The 20,421-nt window shown below is 45.2% G+C and overlaps 1 protein-coding gene across 1 annotated transcript in view; it reads right to left on the bottom strand.

The window, feature by feature from the left end:
* Positions 1 to 12,685, bottom strand: part of PAPSS1 (3'-phosphoadenosine 5'-phosphosulfate synthase 1) — a 55,824-nt gene extending 43,139 nt beyond the window's left edge. The window contains exons 1-3 of the mRNA XM_066631855.1: positions 12,546 to 12,685; positions 6,036 to 6,150; positions 4,116 to 4,351 (exon numbers count right to left, since the gene is read on the bottom strand). Coding sequence (XP_066487952.1) covers positions 4,116 to 4,351; positions 6,036 to 6,150; positions 12,546 to 12,605 — 411 coding nt within the window. The 5' untranslated portion in view covers positions 12,606 to 12,685. The remainder of the gene's footprint in view (positions 1 to 4,115; positions 4,352 to 6,035; positions 6,151 to 12,545) is intronic.
* Positions 12,686 to 20,421: the final 7,736 nt, after the last annotated feature.

Genomic DNA, 20,421 nt, shown 5'->3' on the forward strand with positions numbered 1-20,421 from the left:
TATGTAAACCGCCTTGAATAAAGTCTTGAATAAAGACCAAGAAAGGCGGTATATAATTACCTGTTGTTAATAATAATAATAATAATAATAATAATAATAATAATAATAATAATAATAAAAATAATAAAAATAAATCATTATTATTATTATTACTATTATTGTTGTTGTTGTTGTTGTTGAAAGCCCTCCTCTCCGGAGAGCATATTAGGAGGGACAGATATTTTGGTCATTGACCAAATGTAATTTTAAGTTGGAAATTCAACAAGAAACTTTTTTTTGTGCTGCGTCTAAAATTTCTTGCTTCTCTATGTCATGTAGTCTGGCTGTCATAAGCCTGATAATAACCTCAGGAGAGGAGCCCCTTGTAGATCAACCTCAAGTCCCATCTGTTGAGTTTTTTATAGAATAGGGCTAGGCAAGGAGCTATCATTGGATCGGCCAACAGCCCCTTTAGCAGCAAATCATGATCAGCCCTGAAAATAACAACAACAACAACAACAACAACAACAACAAATAACTTTATTTTTATCCCGCCCTTCTCCCCAAAGGGACCCAGGGCGGCTTACAACATATTAAAAAAACAAAACAGATTAAAACATAATTTAACAGATAAAAACATATTAAAAACACATTAAGAGAAACCATAAAAACAGTAATCAGATAAAAGTCAGAATAAAAAGAGCATAAAACAGCAGTTCAAGGAGGAATCACGCCTGTAAAAAACTAAAAGATGTAAAAAAAGGCCATAGAGTCAGAAGGCTTGTGTAAACAACAAGGTCCTCAGGCCTCGCCAAAAGGTCTCGAGGGAGGGAGCCATTCTCAAGTCAAGGGGAAGGGAGTTCCATAACACTGGTGCCACTACTGAGAAGGCCCTATTTCTTGCCGCCGTCCCACGTACCTCTTTAGGCGGCGGCACACGTAAAAAGGCCTTCTCTGATGACCTGAGAGGACGAGCCGGATTGTACGGGAGTAGGCGATCTCTAAGATAGCCTGGCCCAGAGCAGAAAAAGACTCTGGCCCAGAGCAGAAAAAGACTTTGGCCCAGTATTTTAAAAAACTGGACTATGCATGTAGCTCCCATCTATGTTGACCTGACTCCAGGCAGAATGCTGCATATGGAACACAATGCGGTAAGCCAAAAATTTTGTAAAGGAATTTAGATTGAACCCTTTCAATTGTATCATTCAATGCCGGCATCCATACAGGGATGCCATATAAAATTTGAGGTATGACTTTGGCATTGAAAGCTTGCAAAGCAGCTGGTACAAATGAGTTGCCCCAAGAAAAGAAAAAACAAGTTATGGCTTCGACAGCTGGTTTGGATGAATTAATTGCAATCAAACGATGGGAGGACCAGGAATGCTTATAATGAAACCGAAGGCCAAGGTACTGGAACTCCTTGACCTGCTGTATTAATTTTCCATTGAAAAGCCAAGACTGCGGTTTCCATGAGTTCCCAAAAACCACTATTTTGGACTTTTCATAATTTATCTGCAGAGAGTTAGTTGCAAGATATTCGATACAGGTTTTAACCAGTCTTCGTAAGCCTATTTTTGTACGGGAGATTAGAGCCATGTCATCAGCATATAAAAGTAAGGGAACGTCCACCGATACCAATTTGGAACAATGTGTGTCAAACTTTGTTAGGAAGGGGGCCAAGTCGTTGATGAAAAGAATAAACAAAATGGGTGCCAGCACACAACCCTGCTTGACCCCCTTATTGATTGGGATTGAAGCTGAAAGATGACCCTGTGGAGATAATTTCACTTGGTAAGAGGTATTTAGGTGGAGGACACAAATTAATTCTAATAATCTTTTATCGAGTCCCATCTTCTCAATTTTTTCCCAGAGTTTGTCTCTATCAATAGAAACAAAAGCTGACTTTAGGTCCAGAAATGCCACATAAAGTTGAGATTTATTTTGAGTCACCCGTTTGAAAATCAAGTGGGACAATATTACACAGTGGTCGATTGTGGACTTGTTTGGCCTGAAGCCTGCTTGTTCTGGGCCTATGATGTAGTAATCGGATATCCAGGAAGAGAGTTTCCTCAGTAAATGGGATGCGTACAACCCCGCTAGTTGTCGCTATGAAATGCCAGATCAGTCAATAATAAAAACCACCATCAGCCAGAATTTAGTCCTGGATGAAGAGGCTGATCTGCACTGCATCAAAGACCTGGCTAAATGAAGCAAGTTAGGCAAATCTCTCTTAGCTTTGTCTTCCGGGTTTCAAAATGTTGCAACAGCCAAATATTACAGGGGGGAGGAGGCAGCATTGCAGTGAATGATTTTATTTCTCCATCCAAGTATTTGTCCCAGTGAATACTACAGCTTCTAATCTCTGTGGGGGCGGGAGACCTATTAGGAAGGTCCACCAGTGGCGGCTTAGGGATTTAGATAGATAGCTCTGGGGGACCTTCCTGCCACTTCCACTGGTGATCTACCCAAGGCCCCGGCTGACCTCTGGATTAGGAAGTTGACCAAGATGTTTGACATGCAGTCTCTACACTACCATGGAGCGAAATCTACTCCCAGGCTCTATGAGGATCTGAAGTGATGAAGCAACAAATTGCTAGAGTGGCAGTGCATTAAAAACCCACAAAAAGTCCAACGGGTTCATTTTAGAGACAATTCCCTGGTGGTAATAGCAGTGAAGAACGCATACTTTCTTGCCACTATCACATCAACAGCCAGTGAAGCTGTTTTAAATGGTCCAAGTCGTATTACTCCAGGGCCCTCACAGGCATGTGATGAACCCCTCAAAGCCAACTGTGACTAATTTCCAAGGCACTTCACAGATAAAAATCACTCACATCCTCCAAGACTCTTGCCGCCAATTTAGATGTTCTTATCGATGTTCCTCCTGCAACTGCCTGTCTAGTACTTTTGGATTATTATTATTAACAGTATTTATATACCACTTTTCAACTAAAAAATCACAAAACGGTTAACAGAGAAAAATCAAATGACTAATGGCTCCCTGTCCTTAAAAGGCTCACAGTCTAAAAATGACTTTGTTTGTTTAGCCTCAGGAGGTGGATAGAATCCTTGGAATTGTGGGGTCATCCACATTCCCTTTAGATACTTATTTTAATATTTTCTGTATTACAGGTGGGGCCTGAGTATCTGCAGGGGATTTATTCCCATGGATACTGAAAATCACAGACAAGCAAAATTGCGATTTTGGCCCCCCCATGCCCTCTGAAGAGGACCAGAGCTGTGCCCCTTCTGGGGGCTTCCCCTGGCCTCAGAATGTCTTAAAAGGCATAAAAATGTCACTTCCAGTTTCCCTCGGGAAGCCAGAAGTGGTGTTTTTTCACTCTCTGGGTCATTCTGAAGCCCGCAGAGGCAACAGGCGGACACACACTGCCTCTGCGGTCTTCAAAAAGCCCTCCAGAGAGGACCGGAGCTGTGCCCTTTGTAGGTGTACATGGGGTCTGAATCTTGCTCAGTGCGGGTCCATGGGACCCGCATTAAGCCTGATCCAAGGATACGAAGGCCCCACCAGTAAACATTATTTTGTTATTGCATTTTAATGAATTATGAGACACCTATGACTTCCCTTGCAGGACAGGAAAGCCAGGACACAAACATTTTAAAACAAACACAAACTGACTCCATATTTATGAGTCACTAGTCCCAAAACTATATTGACTTTACCTCTACACATACCAAGCGACCTAATTCATGCAGAACTTAATTCAAAACACTAAATATAAGTAGGCACACACTTAAGAGCACATTAATGTCACTTGGTTGAAAGTCATTCAAAATACATCCACAAGAATTATTTTTCAAAAGGTTTTTTATGCCATTTGAGCTTGATGTTATGCTTCTGATGGTTTATTGGCTACAATTCTATTTCATTGTCATTCATTTTCATTTACTGCAACCTGAAACTAATGGTCATTCAAGGGGTTGTGCACAGGTTTCCAAGTGTGCACTTACCACTATTTTCAAGGCTACCCTTTCCACTGTCACCCTCACACACCATTAAAAAGCTGTTTCTGAACACTGGGCGATCCTGCAGAGCAACAAGTAATGCAACCTGAGGGGCTGCAGCCAGAAGTTACAGTATAATTTCAATACCACAAAAGAAAATACCGTATACTCACTTGGGCATAAGGAGAAATAAAGCTTGTGATACACACCAAGCCGGCATCTGCAAACAATTTGGCAACCTCAGCAATCCGGCGAACATTTTCTTCCCTGTCTTCTGGAGAGAAGCCGAGATTCTTATTGAGACCTTGTCGAATGTTGTCACCATCTAAGGTATAGCATGGAATGCCATGGCATACGAGATACTCCTCCAATGCCATGCTAACTGTTGTCTTCCCAGCTCCGGACAGACCTACATTAGTTAATTTTAAAAAAGCAATCACATTCATTTGGCCAATGTATGCAACACATGATTTCTGCAGGTCTATAGATCCAAAGTACAGAAACAGCAGATAGACCAACTTTTAAAAATAACAAATTCTTGCCTAGTTTACCATATTTACAAGAATGGAAATAATATCCTAAGTAAGATTACTTCAAAGTCAACCTCACTGATTTCAATGGAATAAATTTTCAAGCAACTGAACTGAAGACTGTAGCTTTAGCTATATCATTTCAATATTGTGTTAAAATTTAACATTCCTGTGGTATTTTAAAACTAAGATTTACCATTTTGAAGTTTGCTAAAAGGTAACTATTAAATGCTCCAACTTTCAATTTAATAAAGATATACCAGGGAATAGATGCTCATCATGACTCACTATTTTTAAGGATTACACAGGCCAACACACATTTTGCTTCCTTAAACGTTACATGAATTCCTGGTATATTTGGGGTGCTGGTTCCAAAAATGGCATCCGTTTTGCCCTATCACGTCTAGTTCTGGAGACACAGTATAGCCTCTTTAGTGAATGGTTCAAGCAGCTTCCTCATGAGGAAGCCTACACCATGGCTTCCTCATGAGGAAGCTGCTTGAATCATTCACTAAAGAGGCTATACTATATCTCCAAAGCTAGACGTGAAAGGGCAAAACGGATGCCATTTTTGGAATCAGCACCAGGTTCAACCTTGTTATACACGGATTTGACTCAACACAAATGGCCACTGCAAATGAGAAGGAATGTGCTGATCCCTGGAGAAGGGGAAAAATGCACACCTTTAAAATGCTTTTCTTACCGTTGTAGAGATTTTTATCTCAACAGGATGAGAAGAGCCCTTTAAAGGAAAACAGTCCTTTACAATAGCTAGAGAGGGCAGCCAGCTGACAAACCATCAATCATTCTCTCTCCTCCCTTCCCCCAAACAACTGAAAGATAATCCTTTCTAAGCACCTGGAGAGTGACTGATTGTTGGATTGTCATTTGAATGACTATCTTAACATCACAAAGGTCAGCAAGGCTGTTTTTCAATCAGAGCAAAGGGACTTTGTGTTTTAAAATTGGATTTGCTATAGTGCGATTTTTGCCATTAATGTGAGTTCTGGGAACGGAACCCTTGTGAATAATGAGACTCAACCTGTGCAGGCAAGCCCCCCCCCACCCCGTATCTGCAGGGAAGCCGTTCCAGGATCCCTTCCGTAGATTCAGAAACCGCAGATGGGGGGAACCCTAAATGCTTAAAGTGACCTGTGTAAGGAAGATCATTTTCACCCAGGTAAGATTCTAAACTATGTCAATGGACATGGGGGAGGGCAGGGAGGAACCAGATTCCGGGGGGGGGGGGGCCTGCTTGTATTTAAAACAGACATAAAACCTATTTATTATCCCTTTCCAACAAGTTAATACTGTTTACCTGGTAGAATAAGCAGCAAGCATTTTGGCCTTCTCTGAAGGTTAGCATTATTTTATGGTCAAAGGTGCAGTAAGGGAAGAAAAGAAGCATCCGTGGAAGGCCACCAAACTGGAAGACAGTCTGTACTGCTAAAGAGCTTGCCAGACAAATCACTAGCCAACACCTACTGACACTGCTGTCATTTTAAGAGGATGGGGAAGGGGGTGGGGAAAAGGGTGCAAATAAATAAAGCAAGAATATTGTACCTGTTAACCAAACTGTGCAGCCCCGAAAGCCACTTCTAGTCCCTACCACCTGGCCTCTCTTATTCCGACTGACATGGTGGGCTTGATAGGTGACATTGGTAGCTCTCTGCATTCCCTGAAAACAACAATGTTAGAATATTAAGCTTACTAAAAAATACCAAAAGTCGATTATCTGCTAAACAAGAAAGCAAACTGGAGGAAACAAAGGAGACTGAATGTTAGCTTTTTAATACACCAGATGTACTTCTTATGCGGACGATATGGTCTTTTTCCAAAATACTTCCAAAATACTTGGGAGGGGGGAAGGAGAAGTTACTGACTGTAGTGTAGAGTCATGTGTTTAACGACAGGGATGCAGACTGACACCCCCATCGCCAAGCGAGGCTTGACGCTAAACAAAGTCAGAAGTTGAGGGGAAACTGTGCTCCCCTCGCCTCCAGAGGCTTTTCTGTGCCTTACAGAGGCAGCGCGGGGACACACACTGCCTTCCCAACACTCAGAATGCCCAAATTGCGCAACTTGCAAGGAAACCCGAAGTTGCATCTCTCGTGCAATTTTGGCACTCTGAGCCTCAGAGAGGCAGTCTGCATCCCCGTGCTGCCTCTGTGAGGCTCAGAAAAGCCTCTGGAGGGGAGCAGAGCATCCCTTGGCTTCGGAGGCTTGGGGGGTGCATGCAGGGACCAGCGGCATCGCCACATATGCAGCGTGTCACTGGTTAAAGTATTACAAAGCTGCGCTCACCTGTATTAAGGTTACGTTGCAACAATCACTGATATTTGTTGATACGTATGCCCTTTTGAACCATTTCCCTATTTCATGGAAATTGACAGTAGATCTTTTTTGTGGATATGGGGGCATGCCTGCAGTTGTAAGAGTTCAAAATAAAGGCTGGGGTGGGGTGGGGGGGAGTTTGTGACATTTCAGTTATCTTTTACGAGGTTTCTGGTCTTATATTGATGTGATACGTGTTTTTAGTAACAGTGGTCGGACTGTGACCTTTCTCTACCCATGAGCACAGAACTTAGAGGGAGGAGAGTTGCCTTAGAAGTTTCTTATACTAGAGATCAGCTTAGTGCCTTTTCTAAACATAAAACTATCTTTTGTCCACAATTATATCAGGTCTGCTAAGCACAAAGCAGCAACACAGTGCTCCAACACTGAGTAGCTGAACACTTGAAAAATGATGAAGCTATCATATTTTCACCTATCAGCAATCACACATTAGCACAAAAATTTCTGATATTTATTCTCACTTATTGTCCCAATAAGCAACTGGTACAAGCAAGTAGTCACTGCTATAGAAAATAATGCAAATGAGAAAGTTCAGTGTTTTCTGAACTCCTCAGTTTTTAAAACAGTTAACTGCCCTGTTTTATAAACATTTTGTAACTAGCATAACTATCAACATGTTGATGATTAAAATATATTTCTTTTGTTACAATAAAATTAATACAAGCATGCCCTGTATCCGGAACCCCTGCAGTTAAGTGAAACCACGGATACAGACAAACCCCTCCACCCACCTTCTGGAGCTGAGGAGAGCTCTGCTCACGGAAAAACTAGAAGTAGCATTTTTTACACTGTCGAGCTCGGTTTGAGTTCGGCAAAGACTGCGGATAGACATTCTCAGCCTCTGCTGGGCTCTGGAGAGGGTGTGTGCAGGAGGGCCCCCACGGACCCAATCCGCAGGTAGGTGAACCTGCAGACAGATACAGGATCTCCCCTATACTTTAAAAATACTAGACAATTACATGACCACATCTCTTTTGATTGGTCAAATGCCTAGATCCCACTAAGATTTTTTTAAAATATACAATGGTAATGAGAACTGTCAAAAAGTTCAACTGCAAAGTATTGAACATCCTTTAGAGTATGGGTGTCAGACATAAGACCTGAGGGCCAAATGCAGCCCCAGAAGTTTTTTATTTGACCCATATTTGAACTTCCCCATATCTTGATAATACGGTCAAGATTTGCACATTTCTTCTTCTCTCACTAGCAGCTACTGATTTTCTATGCGAGAACAAAGTGGTTACTTCTGGCCATAAGCTGCTTAATGACATCACGTCCTGATGTCACTTTCATCTTCCAGCAGATGCTATGAATGCTATTGGGCCCACTAGGTCAGTGGTTCTCACACTTTCAGCACAAGGACCCACTTTTTAGAATGAGAATCTGTTGGGACCCATCAGAAGTGATGTCATGACCAGAAGTGACATCATCAAGCAGGAAACTTTTTAACAATCCTAGGCTGCAATCCTACCCACACTTACCGAGGAGTAAATCCCATTTACTATCATTGTTAAAAGCATATACAGAGTAGCCCGTTCAAAGTACAGGTCTGTAACAGTTCTCCAAATGCAGTCACATACCATGGTAACATCATTTAATATATTAAAAATAAAATACTGAAATGAAGACCCACCTGAAACTGGCTCACGACCCACATGGTGGGTCCCAACCCACAGTTTGAGAAACACTGCACTAAGTGAAACGATTTTGACACCCATGCTTTAAAGTGAAGGCCAAGATCTCACACAATTCTCATGTACAACGCAACCATGACAGGGTGCCACCATCTTAGCTGGGCCAAGATCTTGCATGATTCTTGTGTGCAGTGCCACTACAACATGGTGCCATGACCACAGTAAGTTTGTGAGCCACTGGTTTAGGTAGTGATGCAAGGCTGGGGGTGGATCTCTGAAATCTGACTGGAGGGCTAAAGCCAAGGGGTGAGCCCTAGGAACAAGCTAGGTGAATGCACTTTACCCACTTATGGTAGGAGAGCTAGCCTCATTGAAAAGCACCCTCGACCAATATTCCAAGTTTTCAAAGAAGACCACAACAGAACCTTCAACAGAAAATCCCTATTTTGGAGGACCTGAGGAATCAGTCAAGGGACTATAGCTGCGTTTTTCAAACTCTCAGGGAGTTTGAGGACTGCAGTAAGTCCTTGCAGGGGAGGGGAGGGAAGCAGTAGGGGGAAGGCAGCAACATGATCCCCCAGGACTGCGAGCATCTTCAGGGCTCCCCAGCCTTCTAAAGGCAGCTGCAGGGAATGGTGAGTACATCCCATTCCCTGCAGCCCTCCTTCACAACACGATCCAGGTGATCGCATCACTGCCTTCCCTCTGCCCCCGCCCCATAAGGGGGCAGAGGTCAGGGCTGTCAGGGTGGGGTGTCACGATGCCCAAGTTTGAATAGCTCTGGACTATAGGAAAGGAGGCTTGAAGCTGATTTGGGGTCTTCCACAACATAGTACAGAAAGCCAAGAGACCACCCTGGAGGGTTTGTAGTCACTAAAGTAAAACACACAATATTTTATCATGCAATTCAAGAGTCAGATACCCTTCAAATCAATGCCCGTGGCCAACATGACTCGTTTGGAGGGAACTGCAGAACAAAGAGAAAGCAATATTGGGATTTATTATATTCCCCCAACTGATATCTAATCCCATAAAGTGGAGAAGGGGGGAATCTCACTAGATTAAGGAAATTTCTGACTTTAAACCCTACCAAAACATATGTGGAAGATGTGAATACAGCAAGAATTCTAGCTGCCTGTTTTTGCACTAACCAGATCACGTTCCTTTCAGATAAAAAGAGATAGTGAGAGAAGCAACAAGAGGACCTTTATCAAGCAGCAATCTGGCTTTAAAATTAGAGTTAGACATTTGATCCATTAGAATAAAATTGGGTCAACTGACCAGAGGGATATTAACAAATCTAATATTTTTAAAGCATAAAATGTATTAGAACAAAAAGATATTTTAATTGTCAATAGGCTAGGAGGGAATCCTAGCAATAACAAAAATGTAATTGTTGTGAAACAAATTTTAAAAACTAATGCAATTACTATAATTTTTAAACACTATTAGGTAAATGTTTCTATAAGATGCAACAACTTGTTTGATCTTTTAATCTTCCAGGATCTGCCTACAGTTACAAAATGTAATTCAAAATTAAATGCAAACAAAGCAAAGAAACAGTAATAAAATGTCATTCCTCCTATAATGAGTATCTGACAATATCTGACTGCAATCAAGCTATATGGGCTCAATTGACAGTAATGTGACAAGCCCAGTGTGCCAATCCTAGTTAATAATTCCTTCACAGCAGCAAGTCAAAGAACTCGAAAGACCCACAACATTAAAACAAATGAAGCAAAGGCACAATTCTGCATTATTTATCCTCAACAACCCAGTCGTCCTTGAAACATGATAAGCTTTGCCATACTTTAGACCTCACCATGAACATTTAACACACTGCCACAACACACAACCACTGGACAAGTTTAGCACTTTTTAAAAAAAGCTTTCATGAGATTAGTCATGGAGAATTCACAGCAAATCTTTTAAACTTTAAACTTCTAAATTTACTTTTTTCAATTCAAAAATTGCTTTTACTTTTTATCTGACAGCCACTGTAGAATACTTAGCAAGAGGATTAGACTCTTAACAAGATGTCCCAGGTTCTAGTCTCTGCCTAGTCACTAAGCGTACCTTGGGCCAGTCACTATCTCTCAGCTTGACCTACCTCTCAGAATCCTTGCAGATAAAGGGTGGGGGAGCCATGGACACATCCTTGAGTTCCTTGAAGAAAGGGTGGTATATTAATGGGAACAATTTTATACAGTGTATCTAAGAACTAGTGTGTACTTGGTTTTAGTATGTGCTGTTTTACACCACCATCAAGTCACCACATCCTTTCTACCAAAGACCTTTTTTCCAATCACAGCAGCTGGCAATTTCTTAGCTTTTACCCCATCCTTTAAACTGACCTGTCAACACCTTTGCAATGAAAACCCAAGTTTGTTCATTCCTGCTTTTAACAGTGCTCTCATTCAGCAAGCAGCCCACAAAGAACCTCAGTGTTTAGCTGCCCAGGATTGATGAATAGTCACATTGTACACTTGAGAGATTCCAATCTTATCCTTCGCCAACAGATGCGAAGAAAAGGGGTGGTGAAGGAGGCAGAACAGTTATTCTGCATCACCGTCGCCTTCGTCTATCAGCCAGAACTTTTAAAGCACTGTTTCCCAACCCATGGTCTGTAAACCACAGGTGATCCATGAGACACTGAGAAATGGTCTGTGAGATCCCAGAAAAAAAGATTGCCTTCTATCACTTCCAGCATCTGCTGAGCATGCACTCCTCCACAAACAACCAGAGATGGTGGAGAATGGACTGTCCACAACCACAGCTGGCAATAAAAGTGGCAAGCCACAAGTCTTCTCTATAAATAATAAACCTAATAAATTTCTAATAAACATCTAATCTATGAAAAAATTTAATTGTATCTCTTTGTGTGTGTAGGTGGTGGTGGTGAGGGGGTCCATGAGTCCAATTTTTGCCTCAGTGATCCCTGGGCTTCTATAGGTCGGGAACAGTAGCATAGCTAAAGGGGGTGCAAAGCACTAAATTTTGCAGGGAGTCTCACCACAGCATCCAAAAGCCCCCCCCCCCCTTTGGAGACATTCTGGGTGGGGAGGGAGCAAGACTGAGATACATGCCAGGAATGGTTCCAGAGGGGAGGGGTCGTTTGAACACCTCAGTGAGGCTTAGTACTTTGCACCCCCTCTAGCTACACCACTGGCTGAGAACCACTGTTTTAAGCCATTTCTGCCCAATGGTGCATATACTCAACAGGGATCAAATGTGTACACCTGTGGGCTGAGCAGAAATAGGTTAAAGCAAATGCTCCTCAGAGCTACAGCACTAAATGGAGTGCAACTGCAGCACCATCTCATTCATAAAGGCAGTACAGCATCTTTATAGAAAGGTTAAAAAACTAGAGATGGATTGCCAATACAAAAAAAGAAACACACCAGACTGAAAGGTGATCTTGCCCCTGAACAAGCATTTGCAGCCAAAGCAGCCTGCAGGCTTCACCACCACATACATAGACACCACCCCTTCCTAGCCTGCACATCTTGCACAACATTGAGATTTGGGGTGCCTGAGCTGGTGGAGTCTCCCCCCACCAACACAATACACATCAGCAACCATGCAGGGTTTTGCAAGCCAAGCCAGACTTCTTCTGCAGGCAGAGGAAACAGACACGTCACCCTCCATTTTTTTTTGTTCTCCTTCTTTCTTCCTGGCTGCAATGGAAAAATCTGCAACAGCGGCAGCAGTGGCAAAGAACCCCCAAAGCCTGGATTCACAGCCCAATCCTTTGCCAGTCTACTCAGAAGTAAGTTCCATTATATTCAATGGGGCCTACTCTCTGGAAAGTGTGTATACAATTGCAGCTCAATTCTATGCCTGTTTACTCAGAAGTAAATCCCATTATATTCAATGGGACTCACTCCCAAGAAAGTGTGTATAGAATTGCAGCCCAACAGCCCAACCCATGCCTGTCTACTCAGAAGTAAGTCCATTACAGTCAATGGGGCTTACTCCCAGGAAAGTGTGCACAGAAATGCAGCCTAATCCGATGCCTGTCTACTCAGAAGTAAGCCTCATTATAGTCAGTGGGGCTTACTCCCTGGAAAGCAGCCTTACTCACCCAACTCTGCACTTTGTTGCTCAGCTTGACTTTCTTGCACTGGCTGGTGGGCAGCTCCATTGGCAAGCACCGTGCAGAAGACTGCAGGAGAGCCTGGCAGGCGCGGGAAGCGAGGGGAGGGGCAGGAAAGGAGATGCCGGCTTAGAGCCGCAGGTCCTGCAGCGGGTTGGCTGGCGGGGATGCGTACGAGCCCGCTGTGCTAGGAGGAAAAGTGGGCGGGGCGCGCTCCAGACAGAGGAGACCGGGTGGGGCCAAGATGCTGGAAGCACAGAATGAGCTCGCGCACGCGCGTGGCGCTTCCCAGTCACGGCTCCGCTTACGTAGGCCAATCTGGTAGCAAGACTAACGCTAGAGTAGGAAGGGGCGGGGAGAAAATGACCGTGGCCCGCAGAGAAAGAAAAAAGGATAGAGTAACAATGCAGAGTGATTTTCCAAGACATCAGATAGATAGATAGATAGATAGATAGATAGATAGATAGATAGATAGATAGATAGATAGATAGATAGATAGATAGATTGAAGAGCTTTCCGTCTGATCTGGTCCGGAGATAGATGCCTTCTGTTGCAGTTCCAAAGGCCTGCTTCAGCAGGACAGCGAAGAAAATCCCAAACAAGGTTGGTGCAAGAACACAGCCCTGCTTCACTCCGCTTCGGATGTCAAAAGGGTCTGATGTGGAGCCATCGAAGACAACAGTGCCCTTCATGTCCTTGTGGAAAGATCTGATGATGCTGAGGAGCCTGGGTGGACATCCAATCTTGGGGAGAATCTTGAAGAGGCCGTCTCTGCTGACCAGGTCAAAAGCCTTTGTGAGATCTATGAAGGCTATAAAGAGTGGCTGTCGTTGTTCCCTGCATTTCTCCTGCAGTTGTCTAAGGGAGAATACCATATCAGTGGTGGACCTGTTGGCTCGGAATCCACACTGCGATTCTGGATAGACGCTCTCTGCAAGTACCTGGAGCCTCTTTAGTACAACTCGGGCAAACAGCTTTCCTACAACGCTAAGGAGAGAGATGCCACGGTAGTTGTTGCAGTCACCCCTGTCGCCTTTGTTCTTGTACAGCGTGATGATGTTTGCATCCCTCATGTCTTGAGGTACTCCACCTTCTCTCCAGCAGAGACAGAGGATTTCATGCAGCTCAGTGACGATGATCTCTTTGCAGCATTTTAGGACTTCAGCAGGGATGCTGTCTTTTCCAGGTGCCTTGCCAAAGGCAAGGGAGTCCAGGGCCACGTGAAGTTCTTCTAGGGTTGGTTCACTGTCAAGCTCCTCCAGCACAGGCAGGCACTCAATGTTGTTCAGTGCTTCTTCGGTGACTACATTTTCTCTGGAATATAGCTCAGAGTAGTGCTGCACCCAGCGTTCCATCTGCTGCGCCCGATCCTGGATGACCTCGCCTGTGGCAGACTTCAGAGGGGCAATTTTCTTCTGTGTTGGACCTAGGGCCTGCTTGATACCATCATACATCCCCTTGATGTTGCCCGTGTCAGCTGCTATCTGTATCTCGGAACAGAGCTGGAGCCAGTAGTCGTTAGCACATCTCCTGGCAGTCTGTTGGACTTTGCTGCGAGCAGTTCGGAGGACCTGCAGGTTGCGCTCACTGGGACAGGCCTTGTATGCTGCTTGAGCTCTCCTCTTTTCCTCAATGACTGGTGTCAACTCCTCAGAGTGGGCTTCAAACCAGTCTGCCGCCTTGTTGGTCTTCTTGCCGAATATGGACAAGGCGGTGTTGTAAACGGTATTCTTGAAATGTTCCCATCTGTTGGATGCGTTTGCGTCGGCCGGGCCTGGAAGAGATTCCTCAAGCGCTTGTGCAAATTCCTCCACTTTTCTCTGATCCCGGGTCTTGCTGGTATCAATGCGAGGTCTTCCTTCCTTTTTCGTGTGATACAGTCGCTTTGTTTGCAGTTTCACTCTGCTGCACACCAGGGAGTGGTCAGTGTCGCAGGCAGCACCATGATAACTGCGTGTGATCTTGATGCTGGGAAGGCTGGAGCGTCTGGTGAGGATCAGGTCGAGCTGGTGCCAGCGCTTTGATCTTGGATGTCTCCAAGAGACTCTATGTTGGGGCTTTGTGTTGAAGAACGTGTTGCTGACACAGAGACCGTGATGACAGCAAAACTCTAGCAGGCGTTGGCCATTTTCGTTCATCCTCCCAGTGCCAAACTGACCTAAGCAAGTGGGCCATGAACTGTTATCAGCACCAACTCTAGCATTGAAATCGCCGAGGATGAACAATGGCTCTTTTACAGGGATTTTCTTGACAGTGGTGGCCAGGTCATCATAGAATTTGTCTTTGGCTTCTGCTGGAGACGACAGAGTCGGTGCATAAGCACTGATGAGAGTGATAGGTCCTGCTGATGACTGGAGCTGCAGGGACAAAATTCTTTCACTTCCCACAGTAGGTGGGATGATGGATTTCAGCAGGGTATTTCTGACCGCAAAGCCAACGCCATGTTCCCTGGTTTCGTTTGGTGGTTTTCCCTGCCAGAAAAATGAGAAATTTCTCTCCTTGACAGATCCGGAATCTGGCAGTCTAGTCTCTTGAAGGGCGACGATGTCCATCTGCAGTCTGCTCAGCTCCATGTCGATGACAGCTGTTTTGCGTGCGTCGTCTATTTCTTGCAGGTCATCAGAGAAGCCAGGTGTCATTGTCCTAACGTTCCAGGTGCCCAGCTATAGGGCAGTAGTTTTCTGTTTTCTGTTGCATGGTGCAGAGTTGTCGATCCGCTTGTCGGTTTTCACCCTAAACCCCACGCACCCCATGAGTTTAACGGACCGTGGCGAGGCAACACCTTACTGGCTGGGGACTGCCCAGCTTAAGGCGGGCGGTAGCTGCCCAATGAGATGCAATGATCTCTCCCACCATCGGAAGCAGCCCCTGGCGTCATGCTCTACGCCAATCGAGCAAAGACTTATAACCGGTAAACTGCTGCTTCCCGTGTTGTGCCGACGCCGTATGGCGAAGTTGGAGTGTCCTCTCCAGTGCGCGAAGCCTGGGTAAAGAAGGTATGGAGGATAGGCTGTTACCCATGCAGCAAATCCCCCCTCTCCACGTCGCTGGAATGGTCCAATGGAAAGGCAGAAGCCAATACGGTTGGTTCCAGCGGCGTTGCAGGAGTTGCCAGAACGTGACTGTGTTCAGCCATGAACTGCCTAAGGGACTCCGGCTCCTGATTTTGCCTCGAGGTTGACTCCTGAAGCCTTTTCCAGAACTGGATGTAGCCACAAGGCAGTGGAGGTTTGAGGTCAGAGTTTCCTTCTCTTAGATGAGCTGCCTTCCTAGGCTGACGAGTCCCATCTACCCGGTGGCTGTTTAGTCGCCTCTTACGACAAGTACAGCCAAACTGAGGGCCTATTCTTAGCCCCAGCCCCCAGGGGGCAACCTCTTCAACCTCTTCAACCTCTCCAGACTGAGAGCAAAATCCAAAGTCCAGCTGAAATGTCTGCGTGACTTCCTCTTTGCCGACGATGCAGCTGTCACTACCCACTCTGCCAAAGATCTCCAGCAGCTCATGGATCGTTTTAGCAAGGCCTGCCAAGATTTTGGACTGACAATCAGCCTGAAGAAAACACAGGTCATGGTTCAGGATGTGGACTCACCTCCCTGCATTACAATCTCTGAGCATGAACTGGAGGTTGTCCATGACTTTGTGTACCTTGGCTCAACGATCTCCGACACTCATTCTCTCGATACCGAGCTAAACAAGCGCATCGGTAAAGCAGCTACCACGTTTTCCAGACTCACAAAGAGAGTCTGGTCCAACAAGAAGTTGACGGAACATACCAAGATCCAGGTCTACAGAGCTTGCGTCCTGAGTACACTTCTGTACTGCAGCGAGTCATGGACTCTTCGCTCACAACAGGAGAGGAAACTGAGCGCTTTCCACATGCGCTGCCTCCGACGCATCCTCGGCATCACCTGGCAGGACAAAGTTCCAAACAACACAGTCCTGGAACGTGCTGGAATCCCTAGCATGTATTCACTGCTGAAACAGAGACGCCTGCGTTGGCTTGGTCATGTCGTGAGAATGGATGATGGCCGGATCCCAAAGGATCTCCTCTATGGAGAACTCGTGCAAGGAAAGCGCCCTACAGGTAGACCACAGCTGCGATACAAGGACATCTGCAAGAGGGATCTGAAGGCCTTAGGGATGGACCTCAACAAGTGGGAAACCCTGGCCTCTGAGCGTCCCGCTTGGAGGCAGGCTGTGCAGCATGGCCTTTCCCAGCTTGAAGAGACACTTTGCCAACAGTCTGAGGCTAAGAGGCAAAGAAGGAAGGCCCATAGCCAGGGAGACAGACCAGGGACAGACTGCACTTGCTCCCGGTGTGGAAGGGATTGTCACTCCCGGATTGGCCTTTTCAGCCACACTAGACGCTGTGCCAGAACCGCCTTTCAGAGCGCGATACCATAGTCTTTTGAGACTGAAGGTTGCCAATACAAGATAGATAGATAGATAGATAGATAGATAGATAGATAGATAGAGTGCACTACTACATCATCTATCTAACTGTGGGTCAGGACCCACTAGGTGGGTTGCGAGCCAATTTCAGGTGGGTCCCCATTCATTTCAATATTTTCTTTTTAGTATGCTAGACTTGATGCCAACATGGTATGTGACTGCATTTGGGGAGATCTGTGCTTTTAACAGGCTACAATGTATATGCTTTTAAGAATGATAGTCAATGGGGCTTACTCCTGGGTAAGCGTGGATAGGGTTGCAGCCTTGGATTGTTAAAAAAAATTTCCTGCTTGATGATGTCACTTCCAGCCATGACATCACTTCCAGGTTAATGGCATCACTGCCAGTGGGTCCTGACACACTGTCATTCTAAAAAGTGGGTCCTGGGTTTAAATGTTGTGGCTTGGGAGTTGGACTTAGACCTAGACGATCCAGGTTCAAAACCCCGCTCAGCCCTGAAGCGTCCTGGGTGACCTTGGGGCAGTCACTCTCTCTCTCAGACTCACCTACCTCACAGGGCTGTTGTGAGGATAAAAGAAGGGGAGGAACCATGCACACCACTCTGAGCTCCTTGGAGGAAGGGAGGAATAAAAATGTGAAAAATAAAATAAAAAGATAGATATAGACACACACAACCCACTTGCTGTTCAACAAAGTGATTCACAAAGTGGTTTTACAGAGAAAGGCCCAAATCCTAACCAACTTTCCAGTACTGGCAGTGCCAATGGGACATGTGCTGCATCCTGCGGTTGGGTGGCATTCACGGAGACCTCCTCAAAGTAAGGGAATGTTTGTTCCTTCACCTCGCAGCTGCATCACCTTTATATCGGTGCTGGAAAGTGGGTTAGGACTGTGCCCAAAATCAAATAACTAAATAACTTTGGTATTGAGAACCATCATTGGCCATGATGATGATGATGCAAGTGCTGTAAGCTCACATAATAACATAAGAAGAGCCCTGCTGGATTAGGCCAAAGTCCAGCTCCGTGGATCTCACAGTGACCCACCACATGCCTCAGGGAGCACACAACACAACAAGAGACCTGCATCTTGGTGCCACTCCCTTGCACCTGCCATTCTGAGGTAGCCTATTTCTCAAACCAGCAAGTTGCACACACCCATCATGTTGCAAGGTCAAGCGCAAAGTTCAAAAGCAAACTCAGTAGGCAAGAGTGGTGATTGTCTGCAAGCTTTATTTCGTTGCCAGCAACGGGCTTCTCAGGGACTCCTGTCCAAAATGGAGAGAGCAATGAGAGCCATGTGGGAACTCTCAAAGCCATCAGAGAGAGTGCAATTTTCCAGTGTGAGTCTTTCCCTTATATTGGATTCTGGCTCCTTTGTCTGAGGAGTCTTACATTTCATTGGCTGATGTGTGACATCAGAGATGGAGGCCTTCTCAGGATTGGCCACAGATAACTTTGTCTTTTGCTCTTATCTTTTGCTCTTATCTTTTGCTTATTTATTACTGGCCTTTGGAATGTCTGCTTATCTCTGGCCGTTCCTCACTGGCCTGACCCTGACATGTTTCAAACAGTCATCTGCTTATCTATTCAACATTCTTTCTGTCTGGTCTCATTAATCACTGTGGGCTTTCTGCTAACTGTTTGAACTAAGCTTTTTGGTCTTTCTTTCTATTCCATGTGTGATTCCTTATATGTGATCTGTATAGTATTGTATTTGATTGTACAGGTCCAGCCTTGTTATACACAGATTTTTTATACACGGATTTGACTCAACACGAATGGCCCCTGCAAATGAGAAGGAATGAGCTGATCCCTATATCATGCCTGTCAACCAGATCATCCTCAGTTAAGAGGGAGAATAAGAAGAAGTCTGCTGAGTCAGGCCAAGGAGCTCAGCGGCCAACACTCTGCAACCCATAGCAACGCCGCTGGAAAGCCAGCAAGCAGGTCATGAAAGCATCAGCCCGCTCCCGCTGTTTGCTCATCAGAGGCCTACAGTTCCGCCTCTAAACCTGGAGCTTCTGTATGTATTGTATTTGATTGTACAGGTCCAGCCTTGTTATACACAGATTTTTTATACACGGATTTGACTCAACACGAATGGCCCCTGCAAATGAGAAGGAATGAGCTGATCCCTGGAAAAGGGGAAAATGCACCCCTTTAAAATCAGTTTAAAAAACTGAACAGTCCTTTAAGAATAGCCTCCTTAATGAGAGAGAGAGAGAGAGAGGGCAGCTGGTTGACAATCCATCAGTCCTTCTCTCTCCAGTGGGCCCCTCCCTTCCCCCTGAGCACGTGAAAGAAAGGTGATCACTTTGCATTGGTGAAGGGAGGGACTAAGTGAAGCACTTCCCGCTTGGAGGATGACTGATTGATGAACTGTCTTCTTAATGACTCTTATCTTACATCACAAAGCTCAGCAAGGTTGTTTTTAAATCACTGGAGCAAAGAAACTTTGTTTTTTAAATTGATTTGCTATAGTGCGTTTTTTGCCATCCACGTGAGTGCTTGGAACAGAACCCACGCGAATAATGAGGCTCAACCTGTATTGTGTTTATTCAGTAGCAGCTCCAACTTTTTAGGGGCCTGCGGACTTTGAGACATGCAAGTCTGTTTGTGTGTGTGTGCACCCCAACCCCATCCCATAGTGTCCAGGAACCAGGTAGCAAACTGGTGCAAGTCAGAGGCGGTGAAGGGTGACTGTCACCTGTCTACTCCTCAGATCCCTGTTAGCTTTCCCAGTTGGAAACCCAGTGGGGAGGCTTGCTGGGAGGCAATGCAGAGCGGACAGTAGAAGCAGGCCATCCTCTTTAGAGTAGTAGTTTCCAGCCTGTGGTCCATAGACACAGGTGGCCCACGAGACCCTGGGAAGTGGTCTGTGAGGTGTCTCAGGAAAAAAATTAAAGATCACTTCCTGCGTTTCGCCAAATGAGCACTCCTCTACAGACCACCAGAGAGGGCAGATGCCCACAGCCGAGAACAAAAGCAGCAACCCACAAATATTATCTAATAGATCTCTAATAAATCTTCTCCAATTATTACAAATTTAATTGTATTTTTTGTGTGTGCAGGGGTTGGGGGTAGGGTAGCATGTGGTCCACTACGCCTCAGTAGTCCATGAGCTCCTAAAAGTTGGAAACTACTGCCATAGAGCTATATAACAATTCTTAATGCCCTGGCCTTCTACATAGCGTTGGGGGACAGGACATCTCAGGATTGTTAAATGGACATGGGAGAAGAGGGTACGGTACTGTTTGCTGCTGCCATTGCTCTCCCAGCCTTGCTTGGTGGGCATCCCATTGGATCTTGACTTACCAGGCGGCAGTGGAGAGTAGCAGCAGGCCTTCACTGCCTCAGAGGTCAACTGGACAACTGTGTTAGCCCTTGTGTTGGTGTGGACCCCTGGCATGTGCCCCACAAAGTTCCACCTGTGGAACCAACCCTTGCT

The sequence above is a fragment of the Tiliqua scincoides genome, chromosome 6 (assembly GCF_035046505.1).
Source record: "Tiliqua scincoides isolate rTilSci1 chromosome 6, rTilSci1.hap2, whole genome shotgun sequence".
Classification (NCBI taxonomy): domain Eukaryota; kingdom Metazoa; phylum Chordata; class Lepidosauria; order Squamata; family Scincidae; genus Tiliqua; species Tiliqua scincoides.